Raw genomic sequence first — 14036 nt, forward strand, 5'->3', positions numbered from 1 at the left:
AGACACATGGCTTGCATCCAGGTAAGGCAATAAAAAGAGTCAGGCACTGACATCCAGAAAAATCCTTTACTGTGTGAGGTCTAGAAAGGGAAATCTCACTCACCTTTCATACAGTCATAAGCCTGTTGGTGCCCTGCATTCCCTGGGTGCCACAGGGACCCAGCAGGGCTATAGATCTGATCCACTGTCAAAGAGAAGGCACCTCTTATTTTCCTTTCCTCCCCCTGGGCATTTAAGTTGGACCCCTTGATGTAGTGGGGGTATGAATGGATGGCTTTCTTTCCACCAGGAAGATGCTTTAATCCAAGACTGGGTCAATGGCTATTGTTCAAATTTTATCCTAGTCCTGTTCTTCCAGCTCCAGAAGGAGGAGAAGGGTAGCTGTTTTGTAACTTGGACTGGAACCCTCTGCAAAATAACCCCCAAGAATTTCAGATGAATCCTGACTGAGTTTCAGTCATTTTACAATCCCCAACCCAGTCCACAGAAAAGAGTGAGGGATGAAAATATGTATGAGCAGAAAGATGGTCAAGACAGGGCCCCTGAACATGTGAATTATTTTGGGGAGAGGGAAGTGTTTTATGAAGTGACTGTTTCCACAGAGGCCTGACAGAGAACCTGTCCATGCCCTTTTCCAGCAGTAAAAGCATGGGGGGGGGGGGGTAAGAGGAAGAGCAGAGTAAGGCAAAACTCTGATCTTTATTGTGGACTGTCAATCCAGCCCTTCTCTCAGCCATCAAACTCCCTGGGAAGGAAATGGAGGTGCCCGCCAGTTGGCAGGAATCCTGAGAAAGTGCAAGTTCAATCCAATTAGATTTGGATTCAGTCAAATTTAAGAAGAAAATTCCATCTAAGCCAGAGCATCATTAAGGCAGCAATTGAAGAGAACTCGTTAACTTGAGAGCCCCCATCTCTCCCAATTTAAAGTTCCCTAGCTCCGACCCCACTTTCCCAGAGAAAGCCAAGTGCTGAAATGTGTGCTCTCCTAAAAGGCATAAGTAAAATGTATATATTAGATATGAGGTGTATCTAGCCATCTTTAAATGACTAAGAGGATTCATAAAGTGCACTTTAGTCTCCCTATGGTTTGCTGGCATGTCCTTACCTCCAGGGTGCCTTTCCTGTGAAGTGTTTGGTTGCATAAGAAATCCTTTCAAAATGGTTTCTGCAGATTTCTTCCCTGAAATAGGTCTTTACAGGTGAGAAGAAGTCTTTAAGAATTAAACCAATTATAGGTATATCAAGATTTCCAGTTTGTCTCACAGAGACACACAGACACACAGACACACACACACACACATACACACATACATACACACACTACTTCCACCACCAATCTACACCCTCACAACCAAGGTTCTCATATCTGTAGACTACATATTAAAGACAGAAATACTCCAATGTCCCTTTGGAAAGAAAGGCCTAGACTCCATTTTTGAGGGTTGAGACCCTGCCTTTCTGATGATTGCTTTCTTCTATGATCAGAAAGTAGATGGGAAGTCAGAGAGAAAATACAGAGAATATCATATAAAATAGGAAAGAAATAGTCAGAAATTGTTCAATAGGCTCTTCCAGCAAATCCCAATCCAATTCCAATTCCGCTCATTATTACTTTAAACTGAATGCATCATTTAACTTTTATGTCATTTTGATTTTATGTATTTTTCCATTCTGATTAGATTTCTTTTTTAACCAAAAGGGCAGGCAGGCCCCAGGACATTTTCTTGTGTTTGGAATCCTCATTTATATCTCCATGTGGGAAAGAACTTTCTCTCCATCAGAAATCCTTCCAGGCATGCTAAGAGGGGCAGAACGAACTCTAGTAATAAGACGAGAGATTTAGGTGATTACACCTCCTGGGTCTTAAATCAAGTGGTGCGGTGATAAATATTGAAGTTTGGCTCTCTGAGAGGGGAAAGCCCAGATTTATAATATTTGCGTTTTCATGACATAAATAAACCCACCAAGGCCTATTTCAAGATACCAATGAGACGTTGTTGAAGCTATTGGGAAGGACTGTACACAACTGGTATGTGTACGCCAGCACCTTGCTCATCCAGAGACCTCTAGACACCAGAGATCTTGGGAGATTTTTCAGCTTCTACCCAATACTGGAGGAAATGACAGTGCATGTTCCATCCCACATATGGGTGCTTTTTGATCACTATTTGGGAGGCGTTCCCAGGTCACTGTCATGCCACTGAAAGGCAAAGTCTGTGCTCATGATCCAGAGAAAAAGGGAAATAGATTTTATCCATTCTATGATGCTCTCATCACCTGTTTCAAGAATGTTCCCTTTAGTCACTTTTTAGCTATGTGAAAGTAAAACTTAAACCAGGGGTGACTGGACACAACTCTCTGTGATAAGTAGGGGTGCAGGGGTGGAGGTTTTGGTGCAAACCAATTAATACTGTGGTTTCCTTTTATCTCCATCTCTCCTTTGCATCCTGTTCGTACCACTTCTGCGCTCCCTTTCCCCACCCCTTTGCTCTCTCACCAGAGAGTTTTCCAAAGAGAGAGAGAAGGCCAAGGCTCGGGGAGATTTCCAGAAGCTTCGAGAGAAGCAGCAGCTGGAAGAGGATCTCAAAGGCTATCTGGACTGGATCACTCAGGCAGAAGACATTGACCCCGAGAATGAAGATGAAGGCATGGATGAGGAGAAGCCCCGAAACAGTGAGCAGCCACTTTCTGTCTTGCGTGGGGCTCTGGGAGAGGGAGGAGATGACTATGTGATGGAACAAAGCCTTTCCGATCTGCTCTTCTTGGTATGGCAGTAGTCTGTCAGGCGTCATTGAAAGTATAGAAAGTAAGCACGAATGTGGTGAAATAGTGGTTCCTACCTAGACAACACTTCAAAAACCCCGCTAGCATCTTTGTTTTCTAAAGATACTTGAGCACTTGCTCAGCTGCATATCTTATTTTTAAATAGGATATTCTTCATCTTGGCCAGGCTGGGGCATACATTCGGGCTTCCTGTACCAGACCTACTCAAATGGAATGATTGACACAAAGGAGCTATCTGGGAGACAGGTTTCTCACAGCCTGGCCCCCAAGCACCACTTGATTTCCAAGCACCACTGAGCTTTCTCATAAGATCTGGCTAAATGCAAAGTAGAAAGACTAAGAAGGCCCGTGAGAATTTAACAATAAACCATCAGGTTAGAGAACGTGGGCAGAGCTCAATTCTTCTGCACATGTAAGTCTCCACCTGGGACTCTTGAACAGGCTATTGCCGAGATAAGGAAAGAGATGCTGTTGACGCATAGATAAACGAAAGATGATGAGTCATGGGGATTGCAGCTGCCATAAGAGTAGACTCTGCTTCTCTGTATGGTCCCTGGGCCAGTAGAACATGGACCTCCTTGGAAGTTGTTAGACATGTTGAGGTCTGCCTCAAACTACTGAGTCAGAAACTCTGGGCTTTGAAGAACTCTCCCAGGTGAGTGCACTGCAAGGGACACTGAGGACCATTGTTTGCTCGTATTCCTCTTTATCTCATCTGACCTTAGTATCTGTGGCTCCCCCTGTGCTCTTTTCTCATTTATTTTGTGCTAATTCTTTTCCTTTCATTTTGCTTGTTTGAGTAGACACATTACTGTTCTCTTACTTCTCTTAAAACTATATACCTGTATTTCGAAGCCTGAGCATTTAGGGTAGTAAAGGAATTGAACAGATAAAGAGGCCGGCCAAAAGAAGTTTTCTGCATGGAATTAGACATCTGAAGGCAAAAAACCCCACAGAAATGTTTCTTAAGTGGGTAGGTCAGGAAGTCTCTGGGAGACTTATCCAAGGAAAGTGAGTGAGGTGCCTACCATTGCTTGAGTGATCTGTCCTTAGAAAGCCATAAAGGTCATAGAACAGAGAGAACAGCCCACAGTAAAAATTATGTTAGTGTCTTAAAGTTTTTGTGGGGATGCATGTATGTAGAGATGCATGTTAACATGTATATGTAAATAGAGTGAGTCTCATTTTTTGGCATTGTTGAAGAGACATTAATTAAATGTACAAAGGGTTCACATCCTCCCCTTGATTCTTGAGTGTTATTATTAGTATCTGAATTCTAAGTGGGGATCTGGAAGGAGCAGGTAGGGGAAGACAGGAACAAAACAGTACATGATGACAACAGAACAGAATCTCTGCCCCTCCTTTCAAAGACAGATTTAAAACATCCATCAATGACTCCCTTTTTGCTAACTCTTTACAAGATGAAAATATAAAATTAAAACACACAAAAAAGCAAGGGACTGGTAATAGCATAATTTAATAACTGAAGGAGATCTTCATATTCCACTAAGTAGTTTTGCAAGTTGGAATATGAAGCCTTTGACGGATTGGGTAATGAGCAGCGATGGGCAATGATGCCACGGAGAGTCTTTCTGGGAACGACCTGGCAGTTTCAATTATATTGTTGATGGAACATGGGGTGGGTGGGTGGTGTCACTGAACAGTGCAGTAAATCCAGAAGTTGGTCTGTGAACCACAGAGAAGCTGACCTGTAAATACAACAAAGAACATCTTGGCTCTATAAGCTGGGATGGAACCACTAGTTCTCTCTCAGTAGCAATGTTCATGTTTCTTAGCATGTTATTAAAAACATGCTTTATCCACTATTTGTTTAGCAGCCACTTTTCACCTTCAAAGCTGCTTAGTGAATATGCTCTTTGCCTAAAGCAAGAGCTTACAAAGAGAAGTGTGTTGCTTTCCTGGCTTGTCTATTAAATGAATAAATCCCACAGAATTCCCAGCATGGGGTCTTCTTTGCTGTTGGGGCAAAATTCATACACGGGGCTCATTGACAAACATTTTTGGCTCAGTGTTGGGAAGAGCATGATGAACTTCCTACCCTGAAGGACACATTCCCTGCCAAGATTTTCACCAGCCCAAATATGGATGAAATCAGCATCTGGAGACCATTATTCCTTTCACCTAATACTCTTGTTTAATGGCTGGGGGATCCTGTTGGGTTTGTTTATCTTCTGCAGCAGCCTTGTCCTAGCAGGATAGATTTGGAGCCTTCCTCCTCTGGTTGTAGAAGTGGTAGTAGAACAGTTGTAGAGGGATGGGGCAAGGTAATGAGTACCCCAAATAGCAATAGCTAGACAGCAAAATAAATATGTGAAATGAAATCAATGTGAGATTAGGAATGGAGCCAGGAAAAGAATTCAAAGCACTGTATCTGTTGGGGGAAGTCCAATCAAATATGCAGTTGATGTGAACAGATTATGAAGGAAGTAGAGACTATTAGATTTGTGGAAAAGGCACATCTTTGGCTCAGGATCTATATATTCTTATCTTCAGAACTTCATAGTTTCCCCTGGGCAACATAAACTAGAAGAGAAATGTCATTTAGATTAAATGTGTGCTTCAATTAAAGTAGTATCATAACCTGTGAAAAAGTAGATGAAAGATTATGGTATAGTATTTGTGTCAGTTCTTTTTAGTTCACAAACTGAATGTTTGAAGAAAAAGGTATTGCTTTTTCTTAATCAGTGACTCTGATGACTTCTGCCTTTACCCTGAGCAGAATCTTTGAACTGTACTGTATGGAACATAGTGAGAGAAAGGTGACAAAGTGATAGATAATTCCTAAGTAAATGAGCATGCTGACAGGGTGTCCCCTATTTGTTTGCCTGAAAAAGGCTACAATGACCACTGAGGTGTGAGTAAAAATAGTATTGACAACAGTGAGCACAATCATAGTGTGGAGGGGTCGTTTCCTAAGTAAATTAAAAAAATCACAAGTAAAGTGACTAGTAACAAAAAATAAAGTATTTTACTGGAAGTCATATGGCCTCTGTGGGTACCAGGATATCCCAAGGAGACAACTGGTAAAAATCACATGAATAGGGCAAGACGAGGATGGAGCAGTTTGATGCATGAGGGTTCGGAGATGAGGAAGAAAGGAAAAGGGTGAAGGAAGGTTAAAAGAAGCCCATAGTCAGAAAAAAGTTGAGAAACACATTTTTCCTAGTTTATTCATTGATAGTTGCATTTATTCATCCACCAGCTAAAGACTTACTTTAAGTCAGGTGATGTGTGAGCCGGGGAAAGACATTTCAATGAGCAGAGGAGTTAGAATTTCTGCCCCTTGTGGAAATTTTCTACTAACTATGAAAATGACAAAAGGCAGTAGTTGGTGAAAGGAGACAATTTTAGGTGAGGTGGCCAGGAAATACCTCACTGAAAAAGTGAGTCAGGACTGGAAAACAGAAAGGAAACGAACTATGTATCTGTTGGGGTGGGGGGCGGTGATGCGGCAAAAGAAGCATCCATTCCAGGCAGCAGAAATAGCCAGCAGAAAGAGCAGTGAGACTCCAGAAACATTCTCGGGCCAAAAGACAGAAGAGAGGGGCTGGAGTGATAGCTCAGCGGTCGGGCATTTGCCTTGCACGTGGCTGACCCAGGATGGACTGCTTTTCTATTCCCTGGCGTCCCATCTGGTCCCCCAAGCCAGGAGCGATTTCTGAGCGTATAGCCAAGAGTAACCCCTGGACATCACCAGGTGTGGCCCAAAAACGAGAGAGGGAGAGGGAGAGAGAGAGAGAGAGAGAGAGAGAGAGAGAGAGAGAGAGAGAGAGAGAGAGAGAGAGAGAGAGAGAGAAGGGGTTGCTTGTGCACTATTGCCTCTGGGTTACCTCCATAATGGGAGTCTCTGCATCTTAGTCTCCAATTCCTTCTCCTCTAAGATTAAGAGTTACGTAAAATCGAGACAACTCTGTGCAGTAATTAGTTTCCCTTCTAAAAAAAAAGCGTGTTATTTTAGGTATCATGATTTACAAAACTCTTAATGGAAGTATTCCAACACCATGCCCTCTACTAGACTATCCATTTGCTTCCACCATTGTTTCCATATCTTCCCCTACATCCCCCACCCCAGGCCGGTATGTTTTGTATTAGAGAACAGTTTCTACTTTCTGTTGTATTGGGATGTTTGTTATCCCCTCCATGCTTCTTTTTTTTTTATTTTTAGATTTATATTTAAAAAATTACTTTATTTAAACACCATGGATTATAATGTTGTTCATAATAATTTGTTTCACAGTTATAAAATTGTCCGTGATTGAGTTTCAATCCCACAGATGAGGAGAATTCAGTTTTTGGCCCCCTCCTTTTGACTAAATTCACTCAGCACAATACTCTCTATAATCCAATCCATGTAGCAGCAAACTGCATGACTTTTAGCTGCAGTGTTCCACTGTGTAATGTATAATAGTTTCTTTATCCAGTCATCTGTCCTTGGACACTTGGGTTCTTTTCAGACTTTGGTTATTATGATCAATGATCCAATGAAGGTATGAGGGTGTCTTTTCTTTTCTTTTTTCTTTTTTTGGGGGGTTTACACCCAGCAGCACTCAGGAATTACTCCTGGTTCCATGCTCAGAAGTCACTCCTGGCAGGCTTGGGGAACCAAATGGGATGCCGGGATTTGAACCATGGTCTGTCCTGTGTTGGCCTTGTGCAGGCAAAAGCCTTACTGCTGTGCTATTGCTCCAGCCCTGTAAGTGTCTTTTCTGAATTGTTTGTGGACCCTTGGTGCAGACGCCAAGAAGTGGACTTGCTGGGTCATACGGATGAGCTTCCCTTTTGAAAGCACCAATTACCAGACTATCACTGCCACACAGGACTTATCCTCATTGACAGAGGCTCCGGGGTCTATTTCTGTCTCCGATGTGGAACTGGATAGAGAAAGGCTTTAGAGAAAGAAGCCAGAAAGGAAGAAATAAAGATGGGGCATTTTTTTCTCCACTGTATTTTTTTCCTCAAGATCAAAAATATGCATTTTTGAAATATCTATGTGATTCAGACTATTTAAATGCAGTCCCAGCTCACTAAAATCTGAAGTCTATAATAACATTCCCAGGAATGATCATATAAAAGACAGACCAACAGTAGAACCCAAACATTAAATTTTCAGATAGATCAGTAGGATTAAATATTTACGCCGATGGTATTCAGTTATGTGACTCGGAAGCCACTTTTGCAATCATCATCAACCAACAGAGCCGCACGACAGCTGCGTGCCCTGCCGAGTCTAGGAGGGTGTATTATTAAGATACGGAAATTTGAGGACTTGCAAGAACTGCAGGTTGCTCAGGAAAGGCCCCCATGGGGCTTGAGAGCAGTAATCTGTATATCTCTGATTTACATGATGTACACATCAAAGACATCATTATTGGAGCTTTTCTTTTCACATTTTGATCAGGACAATCATTATTTACCCCAGACTTAGGTTTTGGTCAGTATTTGCCACATATCTAGATTTCTACGACCGTCTCAATCAGCAGTTTTCTCAGAATACTTAAGGGTGAAGACCATAGTTTTCCCTCCTGAAAAATGTTTTTTAATAATTTATCCCTAAGCAACCACACCTTAGAGGCAATCCTAACACCCATGACTGCTGTCCGTTGTGTAAATTCTCTGTGGTCATGATCAGAGCCCTACATTTTGTAGTGAGGAAAAGGTGTTTCAAGGCTGGAGAAAGAGCATAGCTGGTAGGTCACTTGCTTTGCGATACCCAACATCCCATTTGGTTTACCATGTTTTGCCAGGAGTTGTCAGAAGTAAAGTGAAGGATCAGGAGTAAGCCCTGAATACCACTCAAATTAAAAAAAATTTTTTTGAAAAATAAATAAGGTGAGGAAACTGAAACCTAGGAAGGTTACGCCAATTATTAGGTTAGAACTTAAACCCAATGCAGGACTCTTTCTCATGCTAAGATGCTTCAAAAACTTGTCAAATGACTTGTAGGCAAGAGCCCTCCCTCCCTGATTATCCCTCTCTGATCAGGGGTTCTGTGGACATGGTCTTCAATTTTCATCTCTGTGGATTTCTCTGATTCACCTCATATCTCTGTTACTCAACACAGCCCAGAACACAGGGGTATTATCACACGTATAAGTCAGAAAAACGTGGGAATGTCTCATATATGGGTTTTGTCAAAACCCCTTCTTTATCTTTGCCTTGAGTTAATGTCTCAGGGAAGCTTGAGCAGGCACCTGACTTGAGTAGATTTCCCCTTTGATCTATTCAAAAGCAACTTCCTGGTGGCATCATTTAATGGCGTCCTCTCAAAGGGCTTTCATGTACACATCTGCTCTGTCTAATAGCTCTGAATTATTCTTCATGCTTGATGAGTGCCATTTGAACACATGCCAATGAGCAAGAAAAGTGGCAAGAGTAGACAGATTGCAGTGTGGTGAAATTTTTGGGACTCTTGAAAAAGAAGAGGTCAATGGTGCCCCATAGACACTGGAAATGAGTAATATTGGATCCATAAAACATCTCTAGAAAGATAACCAGATGCTTCTGTGGGAATTGGGAGTGGGGGACAAGATCACAGGTCATTTTCTGTTCCAGAAATTCACACGCCCTCTGTAGATTGCTCCCCACCAGCACTAGGTGTCAGGCTTTCAGGATGGCCCTAGTTCTTTATAGAAGGCACCTCTGAACATCTTTCTCCAATCTCAGCACTCAGGGAGGCTTTCCAGAACCATTTACAAACAGAAGATTAAAAAAAAAAAACTTATCTCTGTAGCATCACTCCAGGCCATGGAGTGACCATGTGTGAAACATTAAGAGGTGAGTTGGATATAGAGATATCTAGGTCTTTAGAAGACTGTCCCTAACCAAAAATAATAATAATAATAATAATAATAATAATAATAATAATAATAATGAAAATTCCAGCAATCTCCTGAATGCAAGTAGGTAGGTTTAGGTTTGGAGAACATAGGCAACACCAGCTGAGAAAGCTATCTGAGGAGTCACACCTTTTTTCAATGGGTGTTTTTGTCTGGGACCATGTTTTACTGCCAAACTTCTGTGCATCTGTGGTAAGAATGAGCCGACAAAGTGGCAAAGTGGGGGCGAGATGGGGAGGCAAGTAGCAACAAGTATGGAAGCCAGTTCCAATGCTAGGCAGCACTGCATTTTGGGGGAGATGCTGGAATTCCCACAGAGCAACCAAGCTCCCCCTTGTGGTCTGATAGCAAAGAGTTAGCAGTTGTGTTTCTTGGATTGGTGCTCAACCAAGAAATCACCCAACAAGGGCAGAAAAGACTAGTTTCTCTTCAAGTACCTCAGAAGGTGCAGAGTTTCTTGATGGAGATACAAGCTTGAAAAATCTATTTCTAGGTTCCTGGAGAGGGGCATCTTCTACCTACCATCTAGGAGCTCAGCTCAAACCAGTATCTTCTTCTTGGCTTTCCAATAGCTTCCTCATCTCCCCAGATTCTAGTCTGAAAAGCTTTCTTCTCCCCCTCCTCTCTCACTTCCTCCATCTGTGTGATCACCCCATGTTGATATCAAGGCCTGTCTTCAATCAGTTGCAAATTCTTGCCATTTTCCCTCAACCTTCCCCTTCTTTTCTTTCTCCCCAGTTGCCCATCACTTTCCCCACATACTGTTGTTCACCTGCCAGACCTGTGTCCCGGTCTCATTTCTACACATCCTATACACTATCTCCAAATCAAGTTTGTAGAGCTGGCATTCTAGAATCTGCTTAAAAGCTTAGATATCTCTCTACAGCTTCAAAATAAAGCCTAGGCATCCCCTCTTACTGTTCCAAGCATCTCTGAAGGATCCCAGCCAATAGTTTGAGCCACATCACTCATTGTTTCCTCCTGCAGGCCAGATCATCTTGTTTTCCAAGTAGACAGGCTGCTTTCCCATTTTTGGACTGTCTTCATTTCTGCTCTTTTTCTTAGAATATCCTTTTCTCCTCACATCACCTCAACCACTCCTCCCAAGACAGCTGACACTGTCTAGAAATCCTGTTCTAATGAAACCCTATTCCTAAACCCCCTTTTATGACAATTCCTCCCTCTGACAGTCCCGTCTTTTAGTCTCTCGAGTGTGAGAACCTGGAGGGGCTCTGATGCCAGGGACAATCTCACAGGGGCAAGTGGTACCTTTTGAGAAGTCCAACCACTTTCTGAGGCACACCCAACGCTTTGACAAACAGATGTTCCTGCCCCTCCTTAACCTGGCCCAAGGTAGGGAGCACTGATGTCATGCAGATTTGGGACTTTGCAAACAGAACAAGACTTTGTGATCTGAAAGTTGTTCTGCAGAGGGATTAAAGGGGAGGCGAATCACCCTAAATTTTCCTTTTTTTCACTTTTTCTTTAATAACCAGTGCTCAGCCCCCAGTCTCCCACAATACAGTTGCCCTGGGCTACCAACCATCCCTTCCCGCCCTCCGCCTAAACACTCTGAGATATAAAAACACACATGTCATGTCAATATATATTATGTCAGAAGGCTGTGTGTGGAGGTGAGGGTGACAGCTCCCACCTTCTTCTTTCTCTGTGATGTGAGGAAGTAGCACCAGGTCTTAGAGAGAGATCGGGCCTTTTCCGCATCTCCACCATCAGGTATAGAGCATGGTGCAGACAGCGGAAGATTACAGAACCTGGAATCACTGGCCGTAGAGCAGAAGACATTGCAGGAGAAACCCGTCTCTGTCTCTCTGATCTCATGGGAGCCGTATTCACAGGCCAGACTCTGCTCATTTGAGAGACTCTGTGCCTTCATTCAGCGCATATTTAAGTCCCAACTGGGCACTCGGAATACCAAGATAAATAAACATAGTCTGCATCCTAAGGGGACTTCGAGTCTAGTTAAGTAGACAGATGCATAAATAAACAGATTACAGCAATGAGTGGAAGGCAGGCGCAAGGTCCGGAGGAATAGAGATGAGAGAACAGGGAGTTGGGAAGTGGAGGGAAGGCGCTGCCGACTCAGAGACTGTTCCTGGGGGGCTCCCTAATCTTCAGCCTCAGCTAGTTATGGTAATGAGCCCCTCCCCCAAATCAAGTCCACTACATACTAGAGTGAAGATTTTTTTTCCTCCCTCAACTGTGAACTCTGTAAGTCAATGTTGGTGAGAGAGGAAGTTCACCCTCCATATATCTCCAGGAGCCAAGGTTCCTTCCCTAGAGGGGACTGTACTGTGCCACCACCTGGAGCCTTAGAGGTCTTCAGAGATCCGCTGCATATGACCAGCCTGAAGGGGAAGATAAAAAGAGCAAGGAGGTCCATGGAGAGGTCTAGGAGCAAGGTTTGTGAGTGTGGACAAGACTCTCCATCCACACTCCATAGTCCACAGCAGAGTTAGCAGCTCTACCTACTTTTGGGGATGGGGACCTAGTAAATACACTTTACTGACAATTGTTCAGAGACCAAAGAATGGGGGTGGGATTGGGAGAAGCAAAAAAGTGTCTCTGCTATCCTGGAAGCTGCTGATCACATGTTCAGAGGAGGAGAAAGGACACTGTATGCTGAGTTGGTACTTTGGTAAAGTGTAGAAACAAGGACGGGGAGGAAGAAGGGAAAGAGGAAGGGATGGGGAATATGAAATCTTCGGTTGTGTGTTCCACAATCCCCAGAGAGGAAGGGGGATCCCCATGCCCCTTCCGGGTAGGACAAGAGACGCAGGTCCAGCAGCAATTCTGACACAGGAAATCATCCACACACAGTTGGGAAGGAATAACAGGCCGGAAACTCACACCGCGAGCTGTTCACCCACAAGCCAGTTGCTCCACCACGTGGAACCATGACCCAAGATGGCAGCTCCCCTTTCAGACCTCCTGAGTAGCCTTTATTGAGGTAAACAAAGCCCATCCCCAAGGGGAGGAGAAAAAGCCAGATGAGGAGGCAATGGGGAAATATCTTTTTAACATGTATACCAAAGGAACCGATCAAGAGACATCTAAGTAGAGGTAATATGAGGACCAATCCAAAGGCCTCTTATTACAAAGAAAAACTGGCTAATACCAACAGGGGAGGAAAGATAAAAATCTTTGTCTGGGATGCATAGTGCCTGTTTTAAAGACAAAACTACAAGAAAACTGAGACCAAGTCCTAAGGGTGCAGAGGAAGACTTTGTCCTATGGATGAGGAGGGACCAAAAAGAGCCTCGAGAAGTGCAAGTTTTCTTTCAAGGTGACCATGACCTTCATGATGCATGATTGGAGGAGGGGAGAAACTAGAAGCAGGATGACCTATTATTCAGGGGATGATTTACCTGAAATAAGAACCATAGTGGGGCTGGTGTGGTGGTGCTAGAGGTAAGGTGTCTGCCTTGCCAGTGCTAGCCTAGGATGGACCGAGGTTAGATCCCCAGCATCCCATATGGTCCCCCAAGCCAGGAGCGACTTCTGAGCGCATAGCCAAGAGTAACCCCCGAGTGTCACCGGGTGTGGCCCAAAAACCAAAAAAAAGAACCATAGTAAGGAGCCAGATTCTGAAATCACATTGTCTCCCCTAGACTGAAACCTTTGCCCTTGAGGAAAACATATTCCTTGGGGGGCTAACAGAAGCTTGTACACACCCTGGAGTATTTGATATAAAGCATATGTACTTTTCCAGAACTAAGATGGAGGATAAGTTGCTGGTATCTTCCTGACAGTGAAAAATCTTGAGGGTGTACCCATTCTTGCAGTGAAAGGCCTGTCTTCCATTCTTATCTCAAAATACATCGGCCATTTTTCACTTTACTCTCTGTAGAACATAGTGTAATTTCCACATGGTACTGCCTCATTTGACCCTGTCCTGAAGTAACTTATGAGAAAAAAAAATTAAGAAATAACACCAAACTCGGAGCTATGATAACCCTTCCTTACAGAGCCGTCTTCGTCGGGGGACATACAGGTGCTTTTGTGATGCTGCCATGTTTTTAGGAGAAATTTATGCTCATAACAGAATGAAAGGTGAACACATAAGCATATGCTGTGCCAGCTGTACGGGCTTCACTATTAATCATGGGGCCATTTTGAATTTAGGTCTGTGATTAGTGGAATAGGACTGCAACCAGTTAGCAACAACAGAATTGTGTTCAAGTGAAGCACTCAGAGAACGCTTGATGGAATTCTTCACAACTGAAGACTGGGCCAAAGGCAGAGAGATGAGTAAGAGATGGAAAGGGCCAGGCTGACAGACACATGTAAATTTTATTTCTGTCTGAGTTGGGCTGCGGTGAAAAAAATCACTACACTCTGTGTCAATCAGAAGCAACTTTTATTTCTCACAGCTGT

At 43.3% G+C, this 14036-nt stretch overlaps 1 protein-coding gene across 1 annotated transcript in view; it reads left to right on the forward strand.

Annotated features, from left to right (window-relative positions):
• The window catches only part of CACNA1C (calcium voltage-gated channel subunit alpha1 C), a 657609-nt gene that overhangs the window by 517759 nt on the left and 125814 nt on the right, over positions 1-14036 (forward strand). Inside the window, exon 9 of the mRNA XM_049783035.1 lies at positions 2501-2673. Within this exon, the coding sequence (XP_049638992.1) occupies positions 2501-2673 (173 nt within the window). The remainder of the gene's footprint in view (positions 1-2500; positions 2674-14036) is intronic.

Source organism: Suncus etruscus, chromosome 11 (assembly GCF_024139225.1).
Source record: "Suncus etruscus isolate mSunEtr1 chromosome 11, mSunEtr1.pri.cur, whole genome shotgun sequence".
Taxonomy (NCBI): Eukaryota; Metazoa; Chordata; class Mammalia; order Eulipotyphla; family Soricidae; genus Suncus; species Suncus etruscus.